Genomic DNA, 23,765 nt, shown 5'->3' with positions numbered 1-23,765 from the left:
ACGTCAGACAAATAAAGTTTCGAAATGTTATTGACATCTTTGACAGCGGAGACAACCATAGAATATATAAATAACTGTATGTCAAAAAAACTGTCTAAAAACATAAACTAAAGAAATTAGATAGTTTGATAGAAATTAAATAGCCTGATCTTACGCCCGAACCCGATAATTAATCCACAATCTTAGTCGGTCGGCAGACAGTCGATCGATCTCCTAATCTGCATCCCAATAACCAAACCCTACGAAGCTCCATTTTTGGCGACGGATAGAATGCAATCTCTTCGCTCTTTACACTCATATTCGATAATAAATAAAAACCAAATAAAGTAAATAAAACCGTACAAATAATATTAACATATACATGTCTATGTCTATGATATTGGCACAATTGAATTTTGATAGAAAGGTCTATCCACATACACCAATCCGACCTACCATGGATAGCTTGTATCGACAGATGGCTTTTATAATCCGTCGATTGGTTATTGGCACACTTTTATGAATATTTAGATTAAGATTAAGTCTATCTCTGTAGGTAAAAAATGGATTAAGATAGGTTATTGGGTTTTGGCGTTAGCCTGCTACGACGCTAGAAAAAGCTAGCTAAGAACTAAGGTGATGGGAAATGTCATCTTCAAGGGTCTAGATCCAATTCAAAAATAATAACATTCATAGTACGTCTTTTGTCTTCTGATTATAGATATCGAAAAAAGAACAAAACTACAGCCACATCTACTTAAATTAAGGTGACAAACATTATTGTGTTTTTGGACGTAGTAGATAGCGTTACAAGAAAAGATTAAATACTTTAATCTTTACCAAGTTTACCTATTTAGGCATTTACATAATTGCGCCTATCTATACGCAGCTTCTTGATTATGTTGGATCAGAATAGGACGACGTAACGCATTCTATACTGTCAATTGTCACGCGTTATTTTTAGACTTGTGTATTTTTTTATTTAGATTTTTGTCCAACGTTTTTACAAGTTAAAACTTATTTTAAATGTCTACCTATCATAAAATAGCGTCAAGATTTTCAAAGAATTGTTCATGTTGAAAATTTAGCACTTTTCATTATAATAGCGATTATATATTTTATTCCAGTAAATTAATTATAGAGTATTCGAGTTACAAAGATGCAGTCACTACAAGATTCATCTCCAGCAATGTCTACTTCTTACAAACACTTGAAGTACAAGCATTGCCGTTCACCAGTAGAATTAAAGGAAAAAATGCGAAAGGTATATTGTTAGACTGAGTTTTATGTTACCTTGATTTTAAAACGCAGATACATTAACTGACTACTAGATTTCTGAAATTTCATTAGTAAACAACATTTTAAAAGATATTTTGCTACAATTAAAACAATACTTCTTTAAGGATTACAAGAGCAAGATTCAGCACTGTAGAGATATGTTGTTAAACAGGTTTAGAGAATCCAATGTAGAGAATGAACTTCAATGCACATTAAATGAGTTATATAAAAAAACCTTTAATTTTACTGAAACATTATCTTTAAATGAAGAAGAGAATGAACTGTTTGAGGAAATAAAAAATGAACTAATTCAAGAAGAACTTAAATGGTTTGTTTAGACTATTATAATCATTGAATATAAGTGCTTATATAGTAAGAGCATAATCTTAATTTTATATTAACCCTTAATGTCCTTAAAAATGTTTCATATTATCATTACAATTATTGACTATTTGTTCAAATTTGTAGGTTAAATGAAGAATATGAAAAGTCACAAATGGACAACATTGATTGGTCTTCATATCAAGTTGAAGATCATGTTATTTGCCCAATTTGCCAAAAGAATAATTTTAAACTTGATAATGGGCTGCTTCAATGTGACATATGTTGTATGGAGATAAGGACCCAAATAACGTCTTTAAAGGAAATCAAAAGTAATATTTTTAAATCAATGGAAAAACATACTTCTGAATGTGATACCCAGTTTTCAATAATTTCTGAAGGAGACCAAAGCCATATTTATCTAATATGTGACAGTTGTTTAGACATACAATTAATTGTTTAAATAATAAATTAAAACTTAAGTTGGGTTACCTAAAGTTTGTTTGTTTGTAAATTTAAGATGATTATTAAATAAAACAACAATATACAAAATAAAAATGACCTTTTTAATTCAATTTATGAAGCCTGGTAACAAGGTATAATATTGTTAATTATTTTTATACTCTGTCACATTCTATTCATATTCAGGTTAGAACATTTTAATACATAATATGAGAATAAGTCCTACCAAACATTAAACTAATCGGTAACTTGTATAAAATGTACATTAATAATTTATAATAATAGTATAAAACAGTACCATTTATGTTACGGACACAATACATCGGCAGCATTTGTAGTTCAATTGATTCTTAGTATAAAATGGTCAGCTATGTGAATTATTCTAGGCCTGTAAAGAAATTGTTTACATTATCATATAATTTGTTTCATATTTGAAGGGTTTATTCTATTTTTTTCACTTGATTAGTTTGTAATAGTAAATTATTTCAAATTGCTCATATGTTATTAACTTATCAATATTTACTTTTACCTAATTCTAGTCTACTATTGTTTTCTATCTAATATATCAGTGCAAACTAGATGTCATATTGTGTATGGTATATTCCAAAAAAAAAATTAAAAAGATAAACAATTGAACAATCATTTGAGTTTCTTTTACATTTTCCTAATATCACAGTTGTTTGTCTCAATTTTTTCAAAGAATTTATAGGATATTCACTTTTATTTAGTTCTTTACATTGGAGAAAAAAATATTATAAATAATTATGTGAGAGGCACATCCACACACTTTCATTAGGTATTTATTGGAGACATTGGAATTGTATTTAATCAAAATAGCAAACCATATTTACTTCCTTTGTTAATTATTTACCGTCATGATTACTTAAGCACAAATCAAACTTACTATATAGGTAAACCTTGTACATCCATAAGATCTTCAGGTTGAGCGTGTGAGTGGGAAGCCGGTGGAATAGTGAAGGCAGTATGGTGGTGTGGTCTAGGACGCCGCGGCGAGCGAGCATTGATTACGCGAGGCTTATGGATCTCATCCATTACTGATGGTGCCACATATGTGAATCCCTGTAAATTGGAATTTTATTAAATTGACAGATTCAATCCGTCATGTATCAAGGGTATTTGGTGTCTAGTCTGGATTACTGAATCTCTAAACAGACTTCCTGGAGTACTAGAACTATCTATATAACCATTCTGTATGGCTGTGGACCTGAATAGTGTAAATGTGAATAGTAAGATAAATATGCTAAGCGGTTCTTTTCATGTGTATTATATTTGTTACAATAATAACATCAATGAAATAGGTAAAAGAATATAAAATATTCTGAAGAAAACTAGAGGGAGCAGGAAAATACAAGACCTTTCCTATAATTAAAATTATTCTTATACAATTTCTGTATATACAGACACCGCTGCGTAATTGGTGTCGACAACAAATGTTATTTTCAATATCAATCAAGTCTTACTTAGGACAGGATCAAGCTTAAATATTTTTTTGGTCAAAATAAGGTAAAATAATTTTTTTCATATTTTTAAGTTACCTGAAACATTAGATTAGCGCTTTCACTCAGTGTAGATTCATCTGGTGAATCAATAGGTGTCTGTAGAGTAAATCTTGTGTCAAATTGAGATACATCATCTTCACTGGTCTGAAAATAAAGATGATTTTAACTCTGTAAGGCAAAACATTGTTTGGCATAATAACCCACACTCATCAGCAAATACAATATTTATTTGCGACAATTTAAAAAATAAAAATATTCCTGTTAACATTAGTGTAGTAATGTATAAATTATAAAGTTTCACAAATAGTTAGTTATTGTAATGAAGTGTTAAAGCAGCTTACAATATTGTAAACAAGCAATTTATTGCTAAGTAAACAGAACATACCAATTTAGGCTTGATAGGAGGCTCTAATCTACGAGCAAATACATCGTCCCAGTGAACATGTTTGAAGAAAGCATGTCCACGCACTGCGGCAGCCCCTGCAGCTCCTAAGCGCTGAGTCTCGGAACGTTTCATAAGACGTCGAATCAAATCGCGAGCGTCTTGTGTGAGGTAGGCGGGCAATATAAGTTTACCTTTAAGTATTTTTTCTATTGTCTTTGTACGATTATCTCCAGTGAATGGTGGCTGTAAAAGTATTATTTTAATGCATATATAGCCATCATCATACCTGGGTATTAAGACAATGTGAGGCAATATAATATCTTAAATCATTTATTCATGCATACAACTGCTGTGCTACTTAATATTTTAAATGCTTTATAGCATACAAAGAATATCAACCATAGGAGTTATATAATCACTAGTATGCATGTTACTTTAACTTACTTGTCCAATTAACATATCGTACATTAAAGCACCTAGACTCCACCAATCAACAGCTTTTCCATGACCACTCCTTGTTAATATCTCAGGAGCCCTAAAATAATTAATACAAATCTTTCTTATATCTGCTTTGTTTTATTAGACAGCTGTTAGAGGATATATAGAACCTTGGACAGTAAAAAAGGCCATTCTTTATCCTAATTGTACACTGATATACCCAAGGGCATGATCTACTTACATATACTATCTATGATAATAAAATTAACATCTAAGAGTTCCTTTTAACATATAAATTGAAGTAAATAATTATAAGAACTGAATTAGACACAACTACAATAAATTCTGCCATATTATTAAAGATATAAGTTATACATACATATATTCAATAGTTCCACAGAAAGTATGCGTAACAATGCCTTCTTGAATGTGTTCCTTACACAATCCAAAATCTGTAAGTTTTACATGGCCCTGTGCATCTAAGAGAACATTCTCTGGTTTTAAATCACGATAAATTATGCCTAAACTATGTAAATGTTCCAAGGCTAGAATTATCTCAGACAAATAGAAGCTGAAATCAAATGTAAAGCAAAATAGTTAACAGTTCAATTAATACATTTATATATAAATAATATAAAGAACAAGTGTATATTGTCTCAATATTGTGTTCTATATCTAAGGGTGATAAACCACACATGTTAAAACCTAAATGAACCTATCAGTGCTTGCTTGTTCAGTAGAAGAGATGTCAGATATTTTTTTGCCTAACTGCAGTATTATTTCTTTATTGTGGCAAAATCAGTTTATTGATACAGGGGATTATGACATAAAACATTAAATATATTTAATTATTGTTATATCCATTGAAGATATAATATAAACGGGAAATATTTATTATTTAATTAGTCAATTGTAATAAATAGACTTTTTCCTGGTAATTAAAAATATACACTAATTATTTCAATATGATTTCAAAATAATACATTGGTGATGTTTTTACCTCATAGACTAATAAACATACATTTAAATAAGGTAAAAAACTTATAAACTTACCAAGCAGTGTCTTCTAAAAATATACCTTCTCTTTCAAGATGCATAAATAACTCTCCGCCACTTAAATATTCTAGAATTAAATATAATTTACCACCAGTTTGAAAAGCATAAACTAATTCAACTATAAAGGGATGCTGAAATAAACAATATATCATAAGCATAAGTCACACATCATAAATTCAATGCAAAACAAGTATATCTTACCTTTACTGCTTCTAATATATTTCTTTCAGCTTTAGTATGAGCAGTATCTTTTTGGTTACGCACTATAGAAGCTTTTTTAAGAACTTTCATAGCAAAGTGGGCACCAGCATCTGTCCCAGTTATTTTACGCACTTGAAAAACTTTTCCATATCCACCTTTACCTAAAACTTTGCGCAACTCAAAGTCTTGAGGACCAAGACGTTTACACAGACCAGGGTTTACATTATCTTCAGATAGTTGGATTGTTTCAGACCCTTCAGCCCTATAAAAGAAAACAATTTATTTTTTGTATCACTCCTAAACTAAAATTATAATTTCTGGTTTAATATACTTACTCAACAATATTGTTAACATGTAATTCAGGATCATAGTCAACCTGTATAAAAACATATTTTCATTAAGTTTAACAACAGGGCATTGCTTGAAATTGTAACTGAGAGGTTATAAAAGTGCCAAAATAGATTAGAATAAAAATAAGTCACTTATACATGCCTCATCAACATCTATAATATCGTCTTCATCAGAATCTGCGACTGTAACCGTATCCACATCTAAATCTAAATCAAAAACACCTGCCATATAAGATGACATCTCAATATTATCACATCAGAAGAAAACAATATTTTAACACAAAACGAAAATACAACGTAAGTTAATAAAATAAACACAAATGATTGTCTCGTGATTAAATTGGCTTAGTTAAATTAAATTTTCATTTATCAGTAATCGAATAAAATAGCTATGCTGGTATTAATTTCGTAAAAACTAGAAGTTTGAAAGATCAAATAATGTTTGATCTTTCAAATCAGCTACAACAGAGTAGAACAATCCTGACTCATGACTTAAATCGTGCACATAGACAATATATTGTACGATAATATACTCTATAAGTACACAGATCACAGAAACGTCTGATTACTTGAGTTCCGGCGGCTTATATAAGATGGCCAAATCAAACTAAATCATTGAGTTCAAGACGACAAATTGATATACAAATTCAGTTTTCAACTTTCTATATGTTATGGCATCTTAACCAAGCCCCCTTGGAGTTAAATAAGTTGTAATGTTAGAGTCTGAAAATGTTACTACATTCTCATACTACATGTACTACTTACTAATATTCCAGATAAATCTAGAAGAAAAGCGATAAAGGATAAATAAATAAATAAGAAATATCAACAGATAAATTTAAACAAGACCTAAATTTTCTGACAAATGATTTATAATAAATAAATTATATTTGTACTCTATAAGCCAAATTGTATTCACTGAGTAAAAATATAGTAATAATGTCTACAGTGCTAGTGTCTACAATATTAGTATTAGTTGGTTTAGATAAATACTTACTCTACACTAAAAATTCATGAGGATAATACTAATAACGATTTAATATAGAAAAGTGCTTTATCTATGGTGTTTTCTTAATATTATCTTTTTAAAATTTATAGTGACAATATCCTTATGACAAAACATTGTTGACTGAAGTTAACATTATTTTCAATCTGCTATGTCCGTTGTCAGATAAATCGTCGCAACAGTCTATTTACAAAAAAAAATCTTTGCTACTTGTTTAACTTTGTAGTTTGTAAACTGTATACGCGTAATGCATTTGAATTTTAATTAAGAGGTGTTTCATAAAAATAAAAAAAAACATTTATTGAGTCAGTTATGCTTGTTCTTGGTAAATAAGCCTAATGTACGCCCAATGAAACCTTTCAATGGCCAGTGACAACGACAAAACTTCTGTTACTCATAACTTGGATGGGTCTTTGAAAAGTAACAAGAAACAAGGCACTGCAGCTGTATTAAAAGGTGATATGTGACATTTTATAAAATTGATATCAGTTTATTCAATCCTTATTTCTCTTTAACCTTACTATGGGAAACAATTAGTAGTAAACAATATCGAAATATATGTTTATATTTAAACATATTTCTTATACAGAAAGTTTTTTACTACGTTACACATACCATATATTTATTTTATAATCAAATTCAAATCAGAATAGTTCTAACACAGAAAACAGTAGCACATACTGAACTGGACTAATATTAAGAAAAATATTCTAAACAAAGATGAGTCATTTTTAGATAATGGCTTTACTGTGGTTTGTTTTGTTATGTTAAATTTGCTATAGATTTAATTTATGATACAAAACTTATTTCTATGATTGCCTAAGCAAATTATGCATTGGGGTGGTTTTACTGTTAATATACTCTGAACTGTTAATTAACTCTGAATTATTACAACTTTGATTTAATATTTACTATAGTTATTATACCATAAATATTTTCTATTGTTTCTGATTTTCCTGGGGTAATTATAGAAAGTCTTAAGAGGATATCAACATAGAGTCTGCTTGCCTAGAAATCATTATTATATATTATGTTTCAGATAGGATTGTTCTATACAATATGTATACACATTTTCATAGAAGTTTAGTATAGGACAATAGAAACATATTTTTTTAAAATTAGATTTGATAAACTAGTATACAGAGTTACAAGAACATTTCATGTGGCAAGTTTAATATAAATATCAACAAATTAGAAATGATGTAAGAAGTTATTCAAATTAACCAAGTGACCACAAAAATGCACTATAAAATTAGATAAGGGGAGATTCAATATTATATTGTCATTATAATATTTTAATACAGCTTTTATATTATATTGTATTATACACAGCAAAACAACCAGATGGCAGTACAAGTATTATCATCTCAAATGACAGTTGTGACATATAAGTATTGATATGTCAAAAGAATTACTGTCACTTGACATAGCATATTTTACATGACATGACATATGTTGGCATTTAAATGCGAATTGTTATTATTTACATAATGAAATCATTTTCATCTTTTGTGTTACATTTAAGGAGCATTTATTTTTTAACGAAGTTGTAAAAGTATTTTTCAGTATTTGAAAATTATAGTAAAAAATGAATTTTCCTCTTGAAGAGAGTACAACTGAAAAAATACCTGCCATTCTTAACAATGTGATAGAGAAGTTACAGTCTGATGGTAATGACTTAAACCAAAACGATATTTTTATTGTATTGATTCTTGTTCTTATGTTGGAAAATGGGTTTGTAACTAACAATGTAACTGATTATATTGACAACACAAAACAAATCAGCAAAATTATTCAGTCACAGAGAAAAACAGGTTTTTACAAAGAAACATTTCTTTTACATGGTCTAGATGATATGACCGTTGACATTATAATGAGCCCAATAGGATCTGCTGTAATTGTGAATGCAGCAATAAATAATGATAATCAAGAAATGTATTCGGTTTGTCTACCAACTAGTCGCTATGTTGTAGCACCAAAGGCCTCCACCATTCCAATGATATTCAGAGATTTAAAACATTTATCGACTGCATACAAAAATCGAATTGTTTCCCCAGTAAAAAGTAGAATTTTAAGTTACTGTGGATATCCCAGCGCTAGTTTGGTTGGCCTTCCAGATGATATATTCTTTAATTTAATTATGCTTATGAATATTGAAGATATTATAAATGTATCCAAAACCTGTAGAAGATTGAAAGTAATCTTAGACGATGAAACCATATGGCATGCACTTTATAAAAGAGACTTTCAAATAGTTGATCAGATTGATAGAACTGACTGGAAGATGATTTATAAAGAAAAATATGTTGCTGAATTGGAAAAGAAAAATTTACCTCACTTAACTGGAACAATACATGATTTTATGGACATTTCAGATATGATTTCTTATATTGATAACCCTTTGTGGGGTGACATATTATAAATAAATATTTTAAACTGTTTTGTTTATTAATTTAATTTTAAATTGATCTATTTATAGTTAAACTTGATATTTATATATAGTTTTATATTATGTATATGTGTACCAATTTTTTAAAAATTGACCTCTTACAGGTTAGAAATTAAAAAATAATTATGTAGTATAGTAAACTTTAGTTATTAAACCTGCATCTGCAGTTGCATGTTGAAATTGAGATAACTACATCTTAAGATTCAAATGAAATGCATTTACTGTAAATGATACACTGTTTCTGTATGAATCTTTAGCAAAATTTTTGCAATTATTGGTAAAAAATCTAGCTTTTACAGAAACAGGAACTTAGTTTAATTGATTTTTCTTTCCTAGGTGAAGGAGAAAAAATTGTGTTGCCACAAATTGGCAAAGGAGGGCGCCATTTATCAATTCCATTCGACTCTTCAACAACAAATGGTGAACTAAGTAAGTTATACTCAAATAAACTATTAAAATATATTGAACGATTTTCTATCTAGCAGAGACCATGTTATCGGATTTGGAGATTTGTTCCAATTTATTATAAAAACAAATTTTATAATTTTAACTTTATCTATATTTTTAATATTTATTACCAACACATCCTATCGTTCATTATGCCAACATTGCGTTGTAACGGGAGGGTTAGACAGGCGAGGGATGCGCGATTAAGATGCGCCGCGCAGCTTCCATTCGTGTTCTTGCCTTTATGGCGCCATCATCTCGCTGTTAACCAAAGCTTAACACAAACGATTTTGTTATTACTCTAAGGCCTTTGGCCGTTATTAAGTATAAATGGGTTTGAGGTGAGCGGAATTGTGGAGGGCTCGCGGGTGACGCGTGATAGACCGCCCTGGCGGGGCTACGGTCCCATGCTCACTCATAGTAGGTCTGAAGGCGACTTCCCCATATACACCAGAGGTGAGAAACCTTTATTTCATGTCACATCTCGTAAACCTATACCGTCCTTACTATACCTATCCTCTTGTAAATGTTAAGTGCAAAACTGTATAATCACAAAAATGTAATTATTTAATTGTTTCCCTAACCTAATAATAAGGTAATTATATAATTTTTCCTATCGTTATTATTTTCATTATGTTCGTGACTATTAATAATATACATAAATCCGTTAAAATCAAATTGATTAAAATGAATGTTAATAACGAAAAAAATATGAATTGAAATGCAATTAATTTGACCAAGCTCTGTAGCACAGCCGCGGAGACAAATGTTCAGTAATTTATTTCTTTTTTCTCTTATCTTTGGTTACATGTATGAAATCTGTCATCAGACAGGGGAGTTTTTTCGGTTGAACAATTAGGTTTTTAAGACTTAATAAATTTCCGTAAATTCAGCTCGCACTTAGCGTTATTAAAACATTATTTATTTAGGTACATTTTTTATATGATAAATGGTTTACGGTTGGTCGCGTGTATTACACGCCTAATAAGCTTGGGCTTGAAAATATGGTTCGCTTATTTTCTAGGACAAAAGGTATTCTAATAATATTAAATGCACGTTAGCCTGGTCGAGTCCACATCATCGCCTTCACTATGATCCATCAACCCTGATGATACATACGGCCCTTGTATAATGCGAATCTTCACCTTAAGGCTTGAACAGTGCTCAAATCGGTCAACTAGCCCTAGTTTAAATTAAATTGTTGGAAGAACTGTCGCTCATATGCATTTGAAAAAAATATATATTGTGGGTTGAAGCCTACTATATCGATTGATAAAACCAAAAAAGATAAAAGCAATACCAATTTCCCAAAAAAAAATTTACCATCGAACCGTAGATTAGACATAAATTACAAATTCGCTCCAAAACGGTTTATGCGATTTATTTTAATCTTACACGTATTATTAGATATAGCATATATTATTATTTTGATAAAAAAAAAATTTGTATTTATTCGTTTCCTGGGCATGGAAAGTAATAAAAGGTAAATAAACTCAAGCGCAATGGGCTTCCCTCCGCAATTTCACACCCGCGAGCCCTGCATGCGGCTTGTCTTCAGTCCACCTCAACGCTTTGCGACGGGAGGACTACGCTTGTGTGTCGAAGCCAATAATAATTAAATATTTGCGTATTTTAGTTTTTACCCGCGGATTTTTTTAGAAATGCCAAAATATAAAAAGAAATATCAAGTGAGGCGAGGACATGAACTTCGGAAATTATTGTATGTTATAAGTATATGTATATAAGTACCTACCCAAACAAAACTCAAATTTAGAGTTGTCAAGTTTCAAGTGCAACTTGTACAACCAAGTAAAATAAGTTGCTGAACCTGATACCTGATGGAATCTGAAAGTGGGTACTGGATCTCGAGGATGGTAAGCAGTAGACATACCGTCATTGAGCTCGTTGTAATCAGCTCAGCGAGACGATACTAGAAATGTGTTATATGAACCTGATGGTGGACTCCGAAGGTGGGTACTGGGTCTCGAGGATGGCAAGCAGTAAACATATCGTCATCGAGCTCGTTGTAATCAGCTCAGCGAGACGATACTAGAAATGTGACTATATGAACCTGATGATGGACTCCGAAGGTGGGTACAGAGTCTCGAGGATGATAAGCATTAGACATACCATCATTGAGCTCGTTGTAATCAGCTTAGCGAAACGATACTAGAAATGTGACTATATGAACCTGATGATGGACTCCGAAGGTGGATACTGAGTCTCGAGGATGGTAAACAGTAGACATACCGTCATTGAGCTCGTTGTAATCAGCTTAGCGAAACGATACTAGAAATGTGACTAAATGAACCTGATGATGGACTCCGAAGGTGGGTACTGGGTCTCGAGGATGGCAAGCAGTAAACATACCGTCATTGAGCTCGTTGTAATCAGCTCAGCGAGACGATACTAGAAATGTGACTATATGAACCTGATGATGGACTCCGAAGGTGGGTACAGAGTCTCGAGGATGATAAGCATTAGACATACCATCATTGAGCTCGTTGTAATCAGCTTAGCGAAACGATACTAGAAATGTGACTATATGAACCTGATGATGGACTCCGAAGGTGGGTACAGAGTCTCGAGGATGGTAAACAGTAGACATACCGTCATTGAGCTCGTTGTAATCAGCTCAGCGAGACGATACAAGAAATTTGACTATATGAACCTGATAATGGTCTCCGAAGGTGGGGACCGGATCTCGAGGATGGTAAGCAGTAGACATGCCGTCATTGAGCTCGTTGTAATCAGCTCAGCGAGACGATACTAGAAATGTGTTATATGAACCTGATGGTGGACTCCGAAGGTGGGTACTGGGTCTCGAGGATGGCAAGCAGTAAACATATCGTCATTGAGCTCGTTGTAATCAGCTTAGCGAAACGATACTAGAAATGTGACTATATGAACCTGATGATGGACTCCGAAGGTGGATACTGAGTCTCGAGGATGGTAAACAGTAGACATACCGTCATTGAGCTCGTTGTAATCAGCTTAGCGAAACGATACTAGAAATGTGACTATATGAACCTGATGATGGACTCCGAAGGTGGATACTGAGTCTCGAGGATGGTAAACAGTAGACATACCGTCATTGAGCTCGTTGTAATCAGCTCAGCGAGACGATACTAGAAATGTGACTATATGAACCTGATGATGAACTCCGAAGGTGGGTACTGGATCTCGAGGATGGTAAGCAGTAGACATACCGTCATTGAGCTCGTTGTAATCAGCTTAGCGAAACGATACTAGAAATGTGACTATATGAACCTGATGATGGACTCCGAAGGTGGATACTGAGTCTCGAGGATGGTAAACAGTAGACATACCGTCATTGAGCTCGTTGTAATCAGCTCAGCGAGACGATACAAGAAATTTGACTATATGAACCTGATGATGAACTCCGAAGGTGGGTACTGGATCTCGAGGATGGTAAGCAGTAGACATACCGTCATTGAGCTCGTTGTAATCAGCTTAGCGAAACGATACTAGAAATGTGACTATATGAACCTGATGATGGACTCCGAAGGTGGATACTGAGTCTCGAGGATGGTAAACAGTAGACATACCGTCATTGAGCTCGTAGTAATCAGCTCAGCGAGACGATACAAGAAATTTGACTATATGAACCTGATAATGGTCTCGTTTCAATAAACTCAAAGAAATATAGTGGTATTATAGTAAATATTACCTAATATTTATTCAATATTAAATATTAATAAGTTCATATAGTCACATTTCTAGTATCGTCTCGCTGAGATGATTACAACGAGCTCAATGACGGCATGTCTACTGCTTACCATCCTCGAGATCCGGTCCCCACCTTCGGAGACCATTATCAGGTTCATATAGTCAAATTTCTTTTATCGTCTCGCTGAGCTGATTACAACGAGCTCAATGACGGTATGTCTACTGTTTACCATCCTCGAGACTCAGTATCCACCTTCGGAGTCCATCATCAGGTTCATATAGTCACATTTCTAGTATCGTTTCGCTAAGCTGATTACAACGAGCTCAATGACGGTATGTCTACTGCTTACCATCCTCGAGATCCAGTACCCACCTTCGGAGTTCATCATCAGGTTCATATAGTCACATTTCTAGTATCGTCTCGCTGAGCTGATTACAACGAGCTCAATGACGGTATGTCTACTGTTTACCATCCTCGAGACTCAGTATCCACCTTCGGAGTCCATCATCAGGTTCATATAGTCACATTTCTAGTATCGTTTCGCTAAGCTGATTACAACGAGCTCAATGACGGTATGTCTACTGCTTACCATCCTCGAGATCCAGTACCCACCTTCGGAGTTCATCATCAGGTTCATATAGTCACATTTCTAGTATCGTCTCGCTGAGCTGATTACAACGAGCTCAATGACGATATGTTTACTGCTTGCCATCCTCGAGACCCAGTACCCACCTTCGGAGTCCACCATCAGGTTCATATAACACATTTCTAGTATCGTCTCGCTGAGCTGATTACAACGAGCTCAATGACGGTATGTCTGCTGCTTACCATCCTCGAGATCCACTACTCACCTTCGGAGTCCATCATCAGGTTCATATAGTCACATTTCTTGTATCGTCTCGCTGAGCTGATTACAACGAGCTCAATGACGGTATGTCTGCTGCTTACCATCCTCGAGATCCACTACTCACCTTCGGAGTCCATCATCAGGTTCATATAGTCACATTTCTCGTATCGTCTCGCTGAGCTGATTACAACGAGCTCAATGACGGTATGTCTACTGCTAACCATCCTCGAGATCCAGTACCCACCTTCGGAGTCCATCATCAGGTTCATATAGTCACATTTCTTGTATCGTCTTGCTGAGCTGATTACAACGAGCTTAATGACGGTATGTCTACTGCTTACCATCCTCGAGACCGAGTACCCACCTTCGGAGTCCATCATCAGCTGATGATGATGACTCGGTTTCGGTATTTTAGCAATACTGACATTAAAAAGTTTCAACCTCAGAACGAATTAAACATGTAAAAAAATCATGTATGTACTAGTTAAATAATTGGCAGCCACCATTTTTTCTAGACCAATATTTATTTATAAATTTTTATATTTAGCTAATAATTGGTTTCGTATTCACGTAGTTTTGTTAGACTATTCACTATTTTGTTAGACTAGATGGCGTTAGTAAATTATAGTGGTATTATAGTAAATATTACCTAATATTTATTCAATATTAAATATTAATAAGTTCATATAGTCACATTTCTAGTATCGTCTCGCTGAGATGATTACAACGAGCTCAATGACGGCATGTCTACTGCTTACCATCCTCGAGATCCGGTCCCCACCTTCGGAGACCATTATCAGGTTCATATAGTCAAATTTCTTTTATCGTCTCGCTGAGCTGATTACAACGAGCTCAATGACGGTATGTCTACTGTTTACCATCCTCGAGACTCAGTATCCACCTTCGGAGTCCATCATCAGGTTCATATAGTCACATTTCTAGTATCGTTTCGCTAAGCTGATTACAACGAGCTCAATGACGGTATGTCTACTGCTTACCATCCTCGAGATCCAGTACCCACCTTCGGAGTTCATCATCAGGTTCATATAGTCACATTTCTAGTATCGTCTCGCTGAGCTGATTACAACGAGCTCAATGACGGTATGTCTACTGTTTACCATCCTCGAGACTCAGTATCCACCTTCGGAGTCCATCATCAGGTTCATATAGTCACATTTCTAGTATCGTTTCGCTAAGCTGATTACAACGAGCTCAATGACGGTATGTCTACTGCTTACCATCCTCGAGATCCAGTACCCACCTTCGGAGTTCATCATCAGGTTCATATAGTCACATTTCTAGTATCGTCTCGCTGAGCTGATTACAACGAGCTCAATGACGATATGTTTACTGCTTGCCATCCTCGAGACCCAGTACCCACCTTCGGAGTCCACCATCAGGTTCATATAACACATTTCTAGTATCGTCTCGCTGAGCTGATTACAACGAGCTCAATGACGGTATGTCTGCTGCTTACCATCCTCGAGATCCACTACTCACCTTCGGAGTCCATCATCAGGTTCATATAGTCACATTTCTTGTATCGTCTCGCTGAGCTGATTACAACGAGCTCAATGACGGTATGTCTGCTGCTTACCATCCTCGAGATCCACTACTCACCTTCGGAGTCCATCATCAGGTTCATATAGTCACATTTCTCGTATCGTCTCGCTGAGCTGATTACAACGAGCTCAATGACGGTATGTCTACTGCTAACCATCCTCGAGATCCAGTACCCACCTTCGGAGTCCATCATCAGGTTCATATAGTCACATTTCTTGTATCGTCTTGCTGAGCTGATTACAACGAGCTTAATGACGGTATGTCTACTGCTTACCATCCTCGAGACCGAGTACCCACCTTCGGAGTCCATCATCAGCTGATGATGATGACTCGGTTTCGGTATTTTAGCAATACTGACATTAAAAAGTTTCAACCTCAGAACGAATTAAACATGTAAAAAAATCATGTATGTACTAGTTAAATAATTGGCAGCCACCATTTTTTCTAGACCAATATTTATTTATAAATTTTTATATTTAGCTAATAATTGGTTTCGTATTCACGTAGTTTTGTTAGACTATTCACTATTTTGTTAGACTAGATGGCGTTAGTAAATTATAGTGGTATTATAGTAAATATTACCTAATATTTATTCAATATTAAATATTAATAAGTTCATATAGTCACATTTCTAGTATCGTCTCGCTGAGATGATTACAACGAGCTCAATGACGGCATGTCTACTGCTTACCATCCTCGAGATCCGGTCCCCACCTTCGGAGACCATTATCAGGTTCATATAGTCAAATTTCTTTTATCGTCTCGCTGAGCTGATTACAACGAGCTCAATGACGGTATGTCTACTGTTTACCATCCTCGAGACTCAGTATCCACCTTCGGAGTCCATCATCAGGTTCATATAGTCACATTTCTAGTATCGTTTCGCTAAGCTGATTACAACGAGCTCAATGACGGTATGTCTACTGCTTACCATCCTCGAGATCCAGTACCCACCTTCGGAGTTCATCATCAGGTTCATATAGTCACATTTCTAGTATCGTCTCGCTGAGCTGATTACAACGAGCTCAATGACGGTATGTCTACTGTTTACCATCCTCGAGACTCAGTATCCACCTTCGGAGTCCATCATCAGGTTCATATAGTCACATTTCTAGTATCGTTTCGCTAAGCTGATTACAACGAGCTCAATGACGGTATGTCTACTGCTTACCATCCTCGAGATCCAGTACCCACCTTCGGAGTTCATCATCAGGTTCATATAGTCACATTTCTAGTATCGTCTCGCTGAGCTGATTACAACGAGCTCAATGACGATATGTTTACTGCTTGCCATCCTCGAGACCCAGTACCCACCTTCGGAGTCCACCATCAGGTTCATATAACACATTTCTAGTATCGTCTCGCTGAGCTGATTACAACGAGCTCAATGACGGTATGTCTGCTGCTTACCATCCTCGAGATCCACTACTCACCTTCGGAGTCCATCATCAGGTTCATATAGTCACATTTCTTGTATCGTCTCGCTGAGCTGATTACAACGAGCTCAATGACGGTATGTCTGCTGCTTACCATCCTCGAGATCCACTACTCACCTTCGGAGTCCATCATCAGGTTCATATAGTCACATTTCTCGTATCGTCTCGCTGAGCTGATTACAACGAGCTCAATGACGGTATGTCTACTGCTAACCATCCTCGAGATCCAGTACCCACCTTCGGAGTCCATCATCAGGTTCATATAGTCACATTTCTTGTATCGTCTTGCTGAGCTGATTACAACGAGCTTAATGACGGTATGTCTACTGCTTACCATCCTCGAGACCGAGTACCCACCTTCGGAGTCCATCATCAGCTGATGATGATGACTCGGTTTCGGTATTTTAGCAATACTGACATTAAAAAGTTTCAACCTCAGAACGAATTAAACATGTAAAAAAATCATGTATGTACTAGTTAAATAATTGGCAGCCACCATTTTTTCTAGACCAATATTTATTTATAAATTTTTATATTTAGCTAATAATTGGTTTCGTATTCACGTAGTTTTGTTAGACTATTCACTATTTTGTTAGACTAGATGGCGTTAGTAAATTATTGTTTGTAGTAGAGGTCAAATCCTCAAAGTCATCGGCGTATGTTAGAGTCTTAAAATTAACCGTTAAGGTTAATATAGATATGTTTAATGTAAAATTCATTAAATGAAAACAATGTTGAATAGGTTCATATATTTTAAATTTTTATTAAAATACAGGTGTTTTATTATTTTAATACATGATACACTAATGGTATAAGCACAATTTGATAAAATATTACGTTATCAGAGCTATCTAATCTTAGCGGTTTTGTATTGTTCAATGTCTTAGTTGTAATTCAATTTTTGTTTAAATTGCACTGTCTTGTGATGGCGGATTCATAGTTATGTTCCCTTGTGGACTCAAAATGGACGTTCTTAAAAGAAGCCGTAACTCGCGACACAGACCGATTGATGATGACACTCGTAGTGAAAATGGGAATATAGAGGAAGAAGTATCTAGTAAGTTCTATTTGTTCAAATGTTATGCGAAAAACAAACAAGTTATGAACGGTCATAGATAATTTTGTTTTATTAAATTTATACGGTGTAGGGATATTGTATACTCAATACGTTATACATAATGCTTTGTCTCATTTAATTCCCATATACACGAGTAGGATATAAATGATAAACAATTAAAACACGATTGGATATGTATGAAAATGTTCGGCGATGTAGGTGATATAATGGATATGTATTTGATATCAAAGTTTGAACAAACGGTTTCTTAGAATAGCCGCATTATTAATTCTAATTGAAACAACGAATGATAAGAATGTGATTTATTATTTGGAACTTAGTCTTTCTCAGAATTAGACGGCGTGAATACATTTTACTTTGAATACACTTGATATGGTACTCAAGTTATAGTTGTATTGAAGTACGGAGTTGAACCTGCTTAAACGAGACCCTTGAAGGGGCTTTTGCGGTATAGCTTTGGTCTTGAATGTACTTTATACGCACGGTGCATTTATTCCCCAATGCATTCCACGCCTTTGTCATTGTTTATGTCTATTGTAGGTTATATGCCTTGCATACTAATAGATCTAGATAAAATACTTGCTCAAGACTACGTGCAGTCTTTACATAACGTTTTCCTTACAGGGGTATTTTTAAACTAACGCATATAGTTATTGCTTTAAAAGTTTTCTCATTATCTTTCGTCCTTTCAAAGATTCTACGTGTCTCTTAGATTTTTGTGTTATCGTATATTTTCTCTAACGTTGAAACAAGATGTTTTGGAATGACAAATTTGTTATCAGTCGATATGCTTGGTTATGGTTGAGCTAGTTGAGTGCATCATGCAAGGGCGACAAAGGCAGGCGGGCCCCCACCCTGATGGCGGCCCGTCTCGGCCCGCGCCAGTCCGCCGTGGAGCGTCCCTCGCGCCGCAGGTACAATCTACGATACGTGCTCGCGCGTGTTGTTGTGATCATCAGTGTAGTGTTTTTTTTTTTCTAACACCAATTACGTATGATATTGTGAGGACGAAATGGATAAGTGCAGTTGACATGTCGTTGAGCGCGACCGTTCAGACGGTACGCGGGACAAGGACGAGTAGCCTCGACCATCTTGATTTTCAAGAGCGCCGGCAGCTGATTGCAAGCTCGTTGTCTTTAACGGATTTCTTTCATGTTGGAGCGAAAGAGGTGGCGGCTGTCGCTGGTGTGTATTTATTCAACCGTAAATTTCTCATCTTTAATTATGAAGCGATCAGTTGTATTAACTGCGCCCAATCGCTGTTGTAACCAGACACGAGCCATAATTAAATGTAGAGTTGTAACATATCAAGCATTTATTAGTACGGAATTGTGTTTGGAGGTTTACTGATACATTCGTATTAGATTTTCGTTCATATTTCGCTTCGTTGTTTGCAGTCTTTATTGTTAACGTACTATAATTCTTTATTAGTCGAATGTTCTGTCAGATATTTGCTAAGTGAGAAATATTTAACTCTGATGGATTAAAATCATTTATTTACCTATTTACATTACACATATTTGCGAGTTTTTCATAGCAATGGAGGAAGATTAATTACACATTAGCTTGCAAACAGCGCGTACCGCATACCATAAACAGAGATATGACGTGATATCATAGATAATTGATAATATATAATTAACTGCGTAGGTAGGTGGTTTTTGCCTTAATGTTAACCTGACAATGAAACGTTACCTGGGTTCTAGGTAGCCTCGAAATTGCCATTGCGGGTTAGGGTTAAGCGTAACAGACGAAATAAAATTATCACTCGGGCCTTAAATGAAAACATGGTTTGTATAACCTATGTATGGAAAAACATACAGCTGTTAGATTAGTGTTCACCGCTAGTGAAGCGTGCGAGCATATCTTAAAACGCCCCCTTATGCATCCATAGATTTTAACTCGGCGCAAATAATACTCCCTCAAACGGGAAAGGAAAACTAGGATTCCCGAAAGTCAAGAAATGTGATACTCTTTACAAGGGACTTTATTCATATACTGATAATCTGCTGCGGCAGCTTATTTATCTTGATGGTATCTCAAATTAAGATTTAATTAACCTCAATGTTTATATCCATATTAATACAAAGTGGAAAAACCTTTACGTCTATCTAAAATAGATTTATTCATTAATAAATGCGCAGGGACCTGTCTGGATATAGTTCTTTCATTATTACTAGAGCCAGATATTGGAGTGCAAAAGCTCAATTATGGGGATTGCTGTAGATTACTATAGATTGTATTCCGGTTTTAACTTTTATTTATCTATATCAATTGATATAATCAAATAGTAAGCGTACGTTCTAAAAGTAGATTATCTATTTTAAGAAATTAAATTTCTAAACTGTTTGTGACGAGTGTGCTATCTACATGGAGAATTAAAATTAAGTACAGTTATTTTTATAACATGAAGCTTATTTTGTCTCAGCCTTACATCTCTAGACGACAATTGAAATTATTTATTTTGTAAATTTTGACAAATATATGCTGCGATAATAACCCTAAAATATGTGCAATTATTCAATCAATTACCGTCTAAAATTTGCAATATCGGCGCGTTTGACAAATTCAAAAAGGCATTAAAGATGCATGTAGAGTGAACATAGTCGACTAAAATTGGGACGGCTGATGGCAAAGTATATCTCGCTCGTATATACATATTTTTCTCGTGTAAATGAAATACATTTTTGTAACTAGAAATAAAGTTCTTTAAACATTTAAATGTATAAAGTAAAGTACTTAATACTAAATAAATAAGACAAATTGTATTTGTTAGTATCTCTCGATTTGGAAAACACTGGCATATAGTTATAAACTCTTCTTAGTTAAATAAGGAGAGAAAACAATTTTATAGTTATAAAGAGGTGATGAGGGCAAAGCATCGTTTAAACACTATTTATGTAGAATATAAGATCGTAACTATGCACTGAAAGCTGTCTAGTGGCTTAGGCGTGCTGCTATCTTCGAGGTCGTGCTTTCGAATAACCCGTGTACTAACAGCCGTAGGCTAAGGAAACCGGCATGTCGTATCTCCTTCCACGACCAATCCCTTTCGGATCAGTTTGATCCCTTGGCGTTGCGTTGAGATGTGGTGTCCCTCTGCATAGCCACCATTTACCAAGGACTGTGGAGGAGTTGTTCGGATTACCTGCAGCTGAGTTTCATCATCGACGTCGAGGCAGAATACGAAATTCCACCCGTATCACCTCGACATCGGTCGTTCCACAACTAGGCGTTTTTAAGGCAGTTTGCCACCACTATGTGGAACCAGGTGTCACTGAAGTATTATAATAAATTATTCTGTGATTCTTCTCTATCAAAAGGCCGGCAATTCTGGAATTGAGGGTGTCCATGGGCGGCAGGCCCGTCTGCCCCTTGTTCTATACAAAACTCCAAATAAATAATATGTCAGTCTGCCTCTCGTTAAGAACAATATTTTACCTGTACTGAGGATGTGAAATTATGAGTTATAGACTCGGCTAACACCAAGACGCATTTCTGTTAATATGTTTCTATTAGATCAACTAAGCTTACGCCGTAAAGTATTATGTTTTATGCGACTTAGAGTTGAAAGCTTGTATAGCCATACTTGGAGAAATAAGAAAGCTATTGGATATTCTTAGATTAAAAGTGAAATTTTAGTACTAAACCACGTTTTAATTTGGTGCCTTAGGTAAAATTGTTGGCTATTGTTAAATTCTCTCCCATAATGAGCTTTAAGTTTCTATTTGGTTTTAGTTATTATCATTATTTTTATTTCTTACTGGTTGGTAAACGTTTCCCTTGCTAGCTTCCTAATCAGCGTATAAAATTTATGTGTGATATTTTCTTGTATAATTTTATGCATACACGTTTTAGTACTTATAAATAAAATAATTAAAATAAAATTTCTTATAACAGATATTATACGCGAACTTATTAACAATGTTGTGTCGTCAGTGACTGCCAAATCAAATTGATAACTTTGGCGTTATGATTGCTATATTAAAATAGGTCTTGTTTTATAACTATGTGTTTTCCCCACTGCTCATTTATATATGTAAACCCTGGTTTGTTTTATCCTTATCATTCTCGTGTTAATAAACGTGACAAATTAACTATTAAAGGCAGTATGTTTATTGAATACAGTCAATTTTAACCCCAAGAATGTATATGATATTTTGGAAGGAAGTATATAAATCATTTTTCAATTCGAACCTGTCCATACAATTAGCGTGCTGAAACAGCCGAACTCTTTAGCTTGTTATTACTGCCTCATTAATAAAATCATCTCATTTCACCGTTTTAAAGTACACATTTGATCACAGCGTTAATAGAAGACGGACCGAAGATAATTTATTTATTTCTTTCTTTCGTAATCCTACAGCTAACATAAATTATTTATAACACAAAACAATCATACTAAAGGTATAGCCAAAGATGGAGGTCATAATGTAAACAAAATGGTTCAAACCCATAAATAATATTAACTAAATAATTCCTGATTAGGTTAAGGTTAGAGAGCGCAAAAAAAAAAGGCTAAATTATTTTTTTATGAATATGGGTATTACTTAATGATAGTTTTGTCCCTTGGAGTACATTTGTCATATCTTAATTTCAAATAACGATAATCTTGTAATGAGAGAATTTAGGACTTAAACGCTATCTGATAAGATTACAGATCTCTTCGGTCAAGGCTTTTTACTGATTTGTGAGCTTCTGATAAACAACTACCTTGCGTGCCTTTGTGCTAATGTCATCACAAACGATGTACCTACTTGTTCTCGACCGTATTGTGATACGGACATTCTGTACAATAGGTACGGTCTAATGGCTCCATTGATTATGTCAATGTGTGCTATCGATGACGTGGATTATATAGGCACATGGGCGTTTTAGCTCACTAGGGTATGTGCTTAGGGAGTTAACATGGCATTAAGCGGTATATAGTATATGTCAACGCAAAACAAAGTCATTATAATTCAAATTCATGAATTAATCTTGTATGTGCTAAGATTTTTGATATGAAATCGTGATAGGTTGCAATCAGTTTAGAGTTAACTAAATAAAAATGGTTCTACTTCAATTTATCAATGTTTTCATGATTTCTATGGACCATGAAAAGTTGCAATTATAAAAAGGTCTAATCTCAAATGCTTGTGCAAAAATGTTAAGATCGTACCATGGTCATTTTGTTTATCACACTGGTATGTTGGTAAAGCAGCAGGTAGACACCCCATACGCGTTTAATGGGGTTGTATCTACCCTAATAAATATGT

The 23,765-nt window shown here is 34.5% G+C and overlaps 3 protein-coding genes across 7 annotated transcripts in view; 2 read left to right on the top strand and 1 right to left on the bottom strand.

Moving 5' to 3' along the window:
* The first annotated feature begins 944 nt into the window (after positions 1-944).
* LOC110996465 lies at positions 945-2,075 on the top strand. Its single transcript, XM_022264138.2, has 3 exons — positions 945-1,243; positions 1,383-1,585; positions 1,726-2,075. Exons 1-3 carry the CDS (start codon positions 1,139-1,141, stop codon positions 2,039-2,041), a joined length of 624 nt encoding a protein of 207 aa, XP_022119830.2. The 5' UTR covers positions 945-1,138; the 3' UTR covers positions 2,042-2,075.
* A 48-nt stretch (positions 2,076-2,123) lies between these two features.
* LOC110996455 (ribosomal protein S6 kinase beta-2) lies at positions 2,124-6,422 on the bottom strand. The gene is made up of 10 exons (XM_022264126.2): positions 6,133-6,422; positions 5,976-6,016; positions 5,641-5,902; positions 5,437-5,570; positions 4,763-4,954; positions 4,390-4,480; positions 3,946-4,188; positions 3,597-3,704; positions 2,945-3,120; positions 2,124-2,428 (listed from the first exon to the last, which is right to left on the bottom strand). Coding segments are annotated over exons 1-10 (1,347 nt in total). The 5' UTR covers positions 6,232-6,422; the 3' UTR covers positions 2,124-2,427.
* A 733-nt stretch (positions 6,423-7,155) lies between these two features.
* The window catches only part of LOC110996590 (phosphatase and actin regulator 4), a 49,608-nt gene continuing 32,998 nt past the window's right edge, over positions 7,156-23,765 (top strand). Inside the window, exons 1-2 of one of the 5 annotated variants that reach the window (XM_022264347.2) lie at positions 7,156-7,452; positions 9,782-9,874. In XM_022264347.2, the coding sequence (XP_022120039.2) occupies positions 7,359-7,452; positions 9,782-9,874 (187 nt within the window). In that variant the 5' untranslated portion in view covers positions 7,156-7,358. Of the gene's footprint in view, positions 7,453-8,464; positions 8,667-9,781; positions 9,875-18,332; positions 18,487-19,386; positions 19,693-23,765 lie in introns of those variants that run through there. The other 4 variants (XM_045629035.1, XM_022264368.2, XM_022264355.2 and 1 more) reach the window with 4 other exon arrangements.

Source organism: Pieris rapae, chromosome 7 (assembly GCF_905147795.1).
Source record: "Pieris rapae chromosome 7, ilPieRapa1.1, whole genome shotgun sequence".
Classification (NCBI taxonomy): domain Eukaryota; kingdom Metazoa; phylum Arthropoda; class Insecta; order Lepidoptera; family Pieridae; genus Pieris; species Pieris rapae.
The sequence above is the reverse complement of the archived record's forward strand: the minus strand, read 5'-3'. Positions and strand labels throughout refer to the sequence as shown.

Bases quoted from the DNA above. Each gene is read 5' to 3' on its own strand.
- LOC110996465 (XM_022264138.2), top strand. From the start codon at position 1,139: ATGCAGTCACTACAAGATTCATCTCCAGCAATGTCTACTTCTTACAAA. The intron at 1,244-1,382 runs GTATATTGTTAG...TACTTCTTTAAG, and splicing joins TAAAGGAAAAAATGCGAAAG to GATTACAAGAGCAAGATTCA. The intron at 1,586-1,725 runs GTTTGTTTAGAC...TCAAATTTGTAG, and splicing joins ATTCAAGAAGAACTTAAATG to GTTAAATGAAGAATATGAAA.
- LOC110996455 (XM_022264126.2), bottom strand. From the start codon at position 6,231: ATGTCATCTTATATGGCAGGTGTTTTTGATTTAGATTTAGATGTGGAT. The intron at 4,481-4,762 runs GTATGTATAACT...TAATTATTTTAG, and splicing joins TGTGGAACTATTGAATATAT to GGCTCCTGAGATATTAACAA. The intron at 3,705-3,945 runs GTATGTTCTGTT...CTTTATTTTCAG, and splicing joins CTCCTATCAAGCCTAAATTG to ACCAGTGAAGATGATGTATC.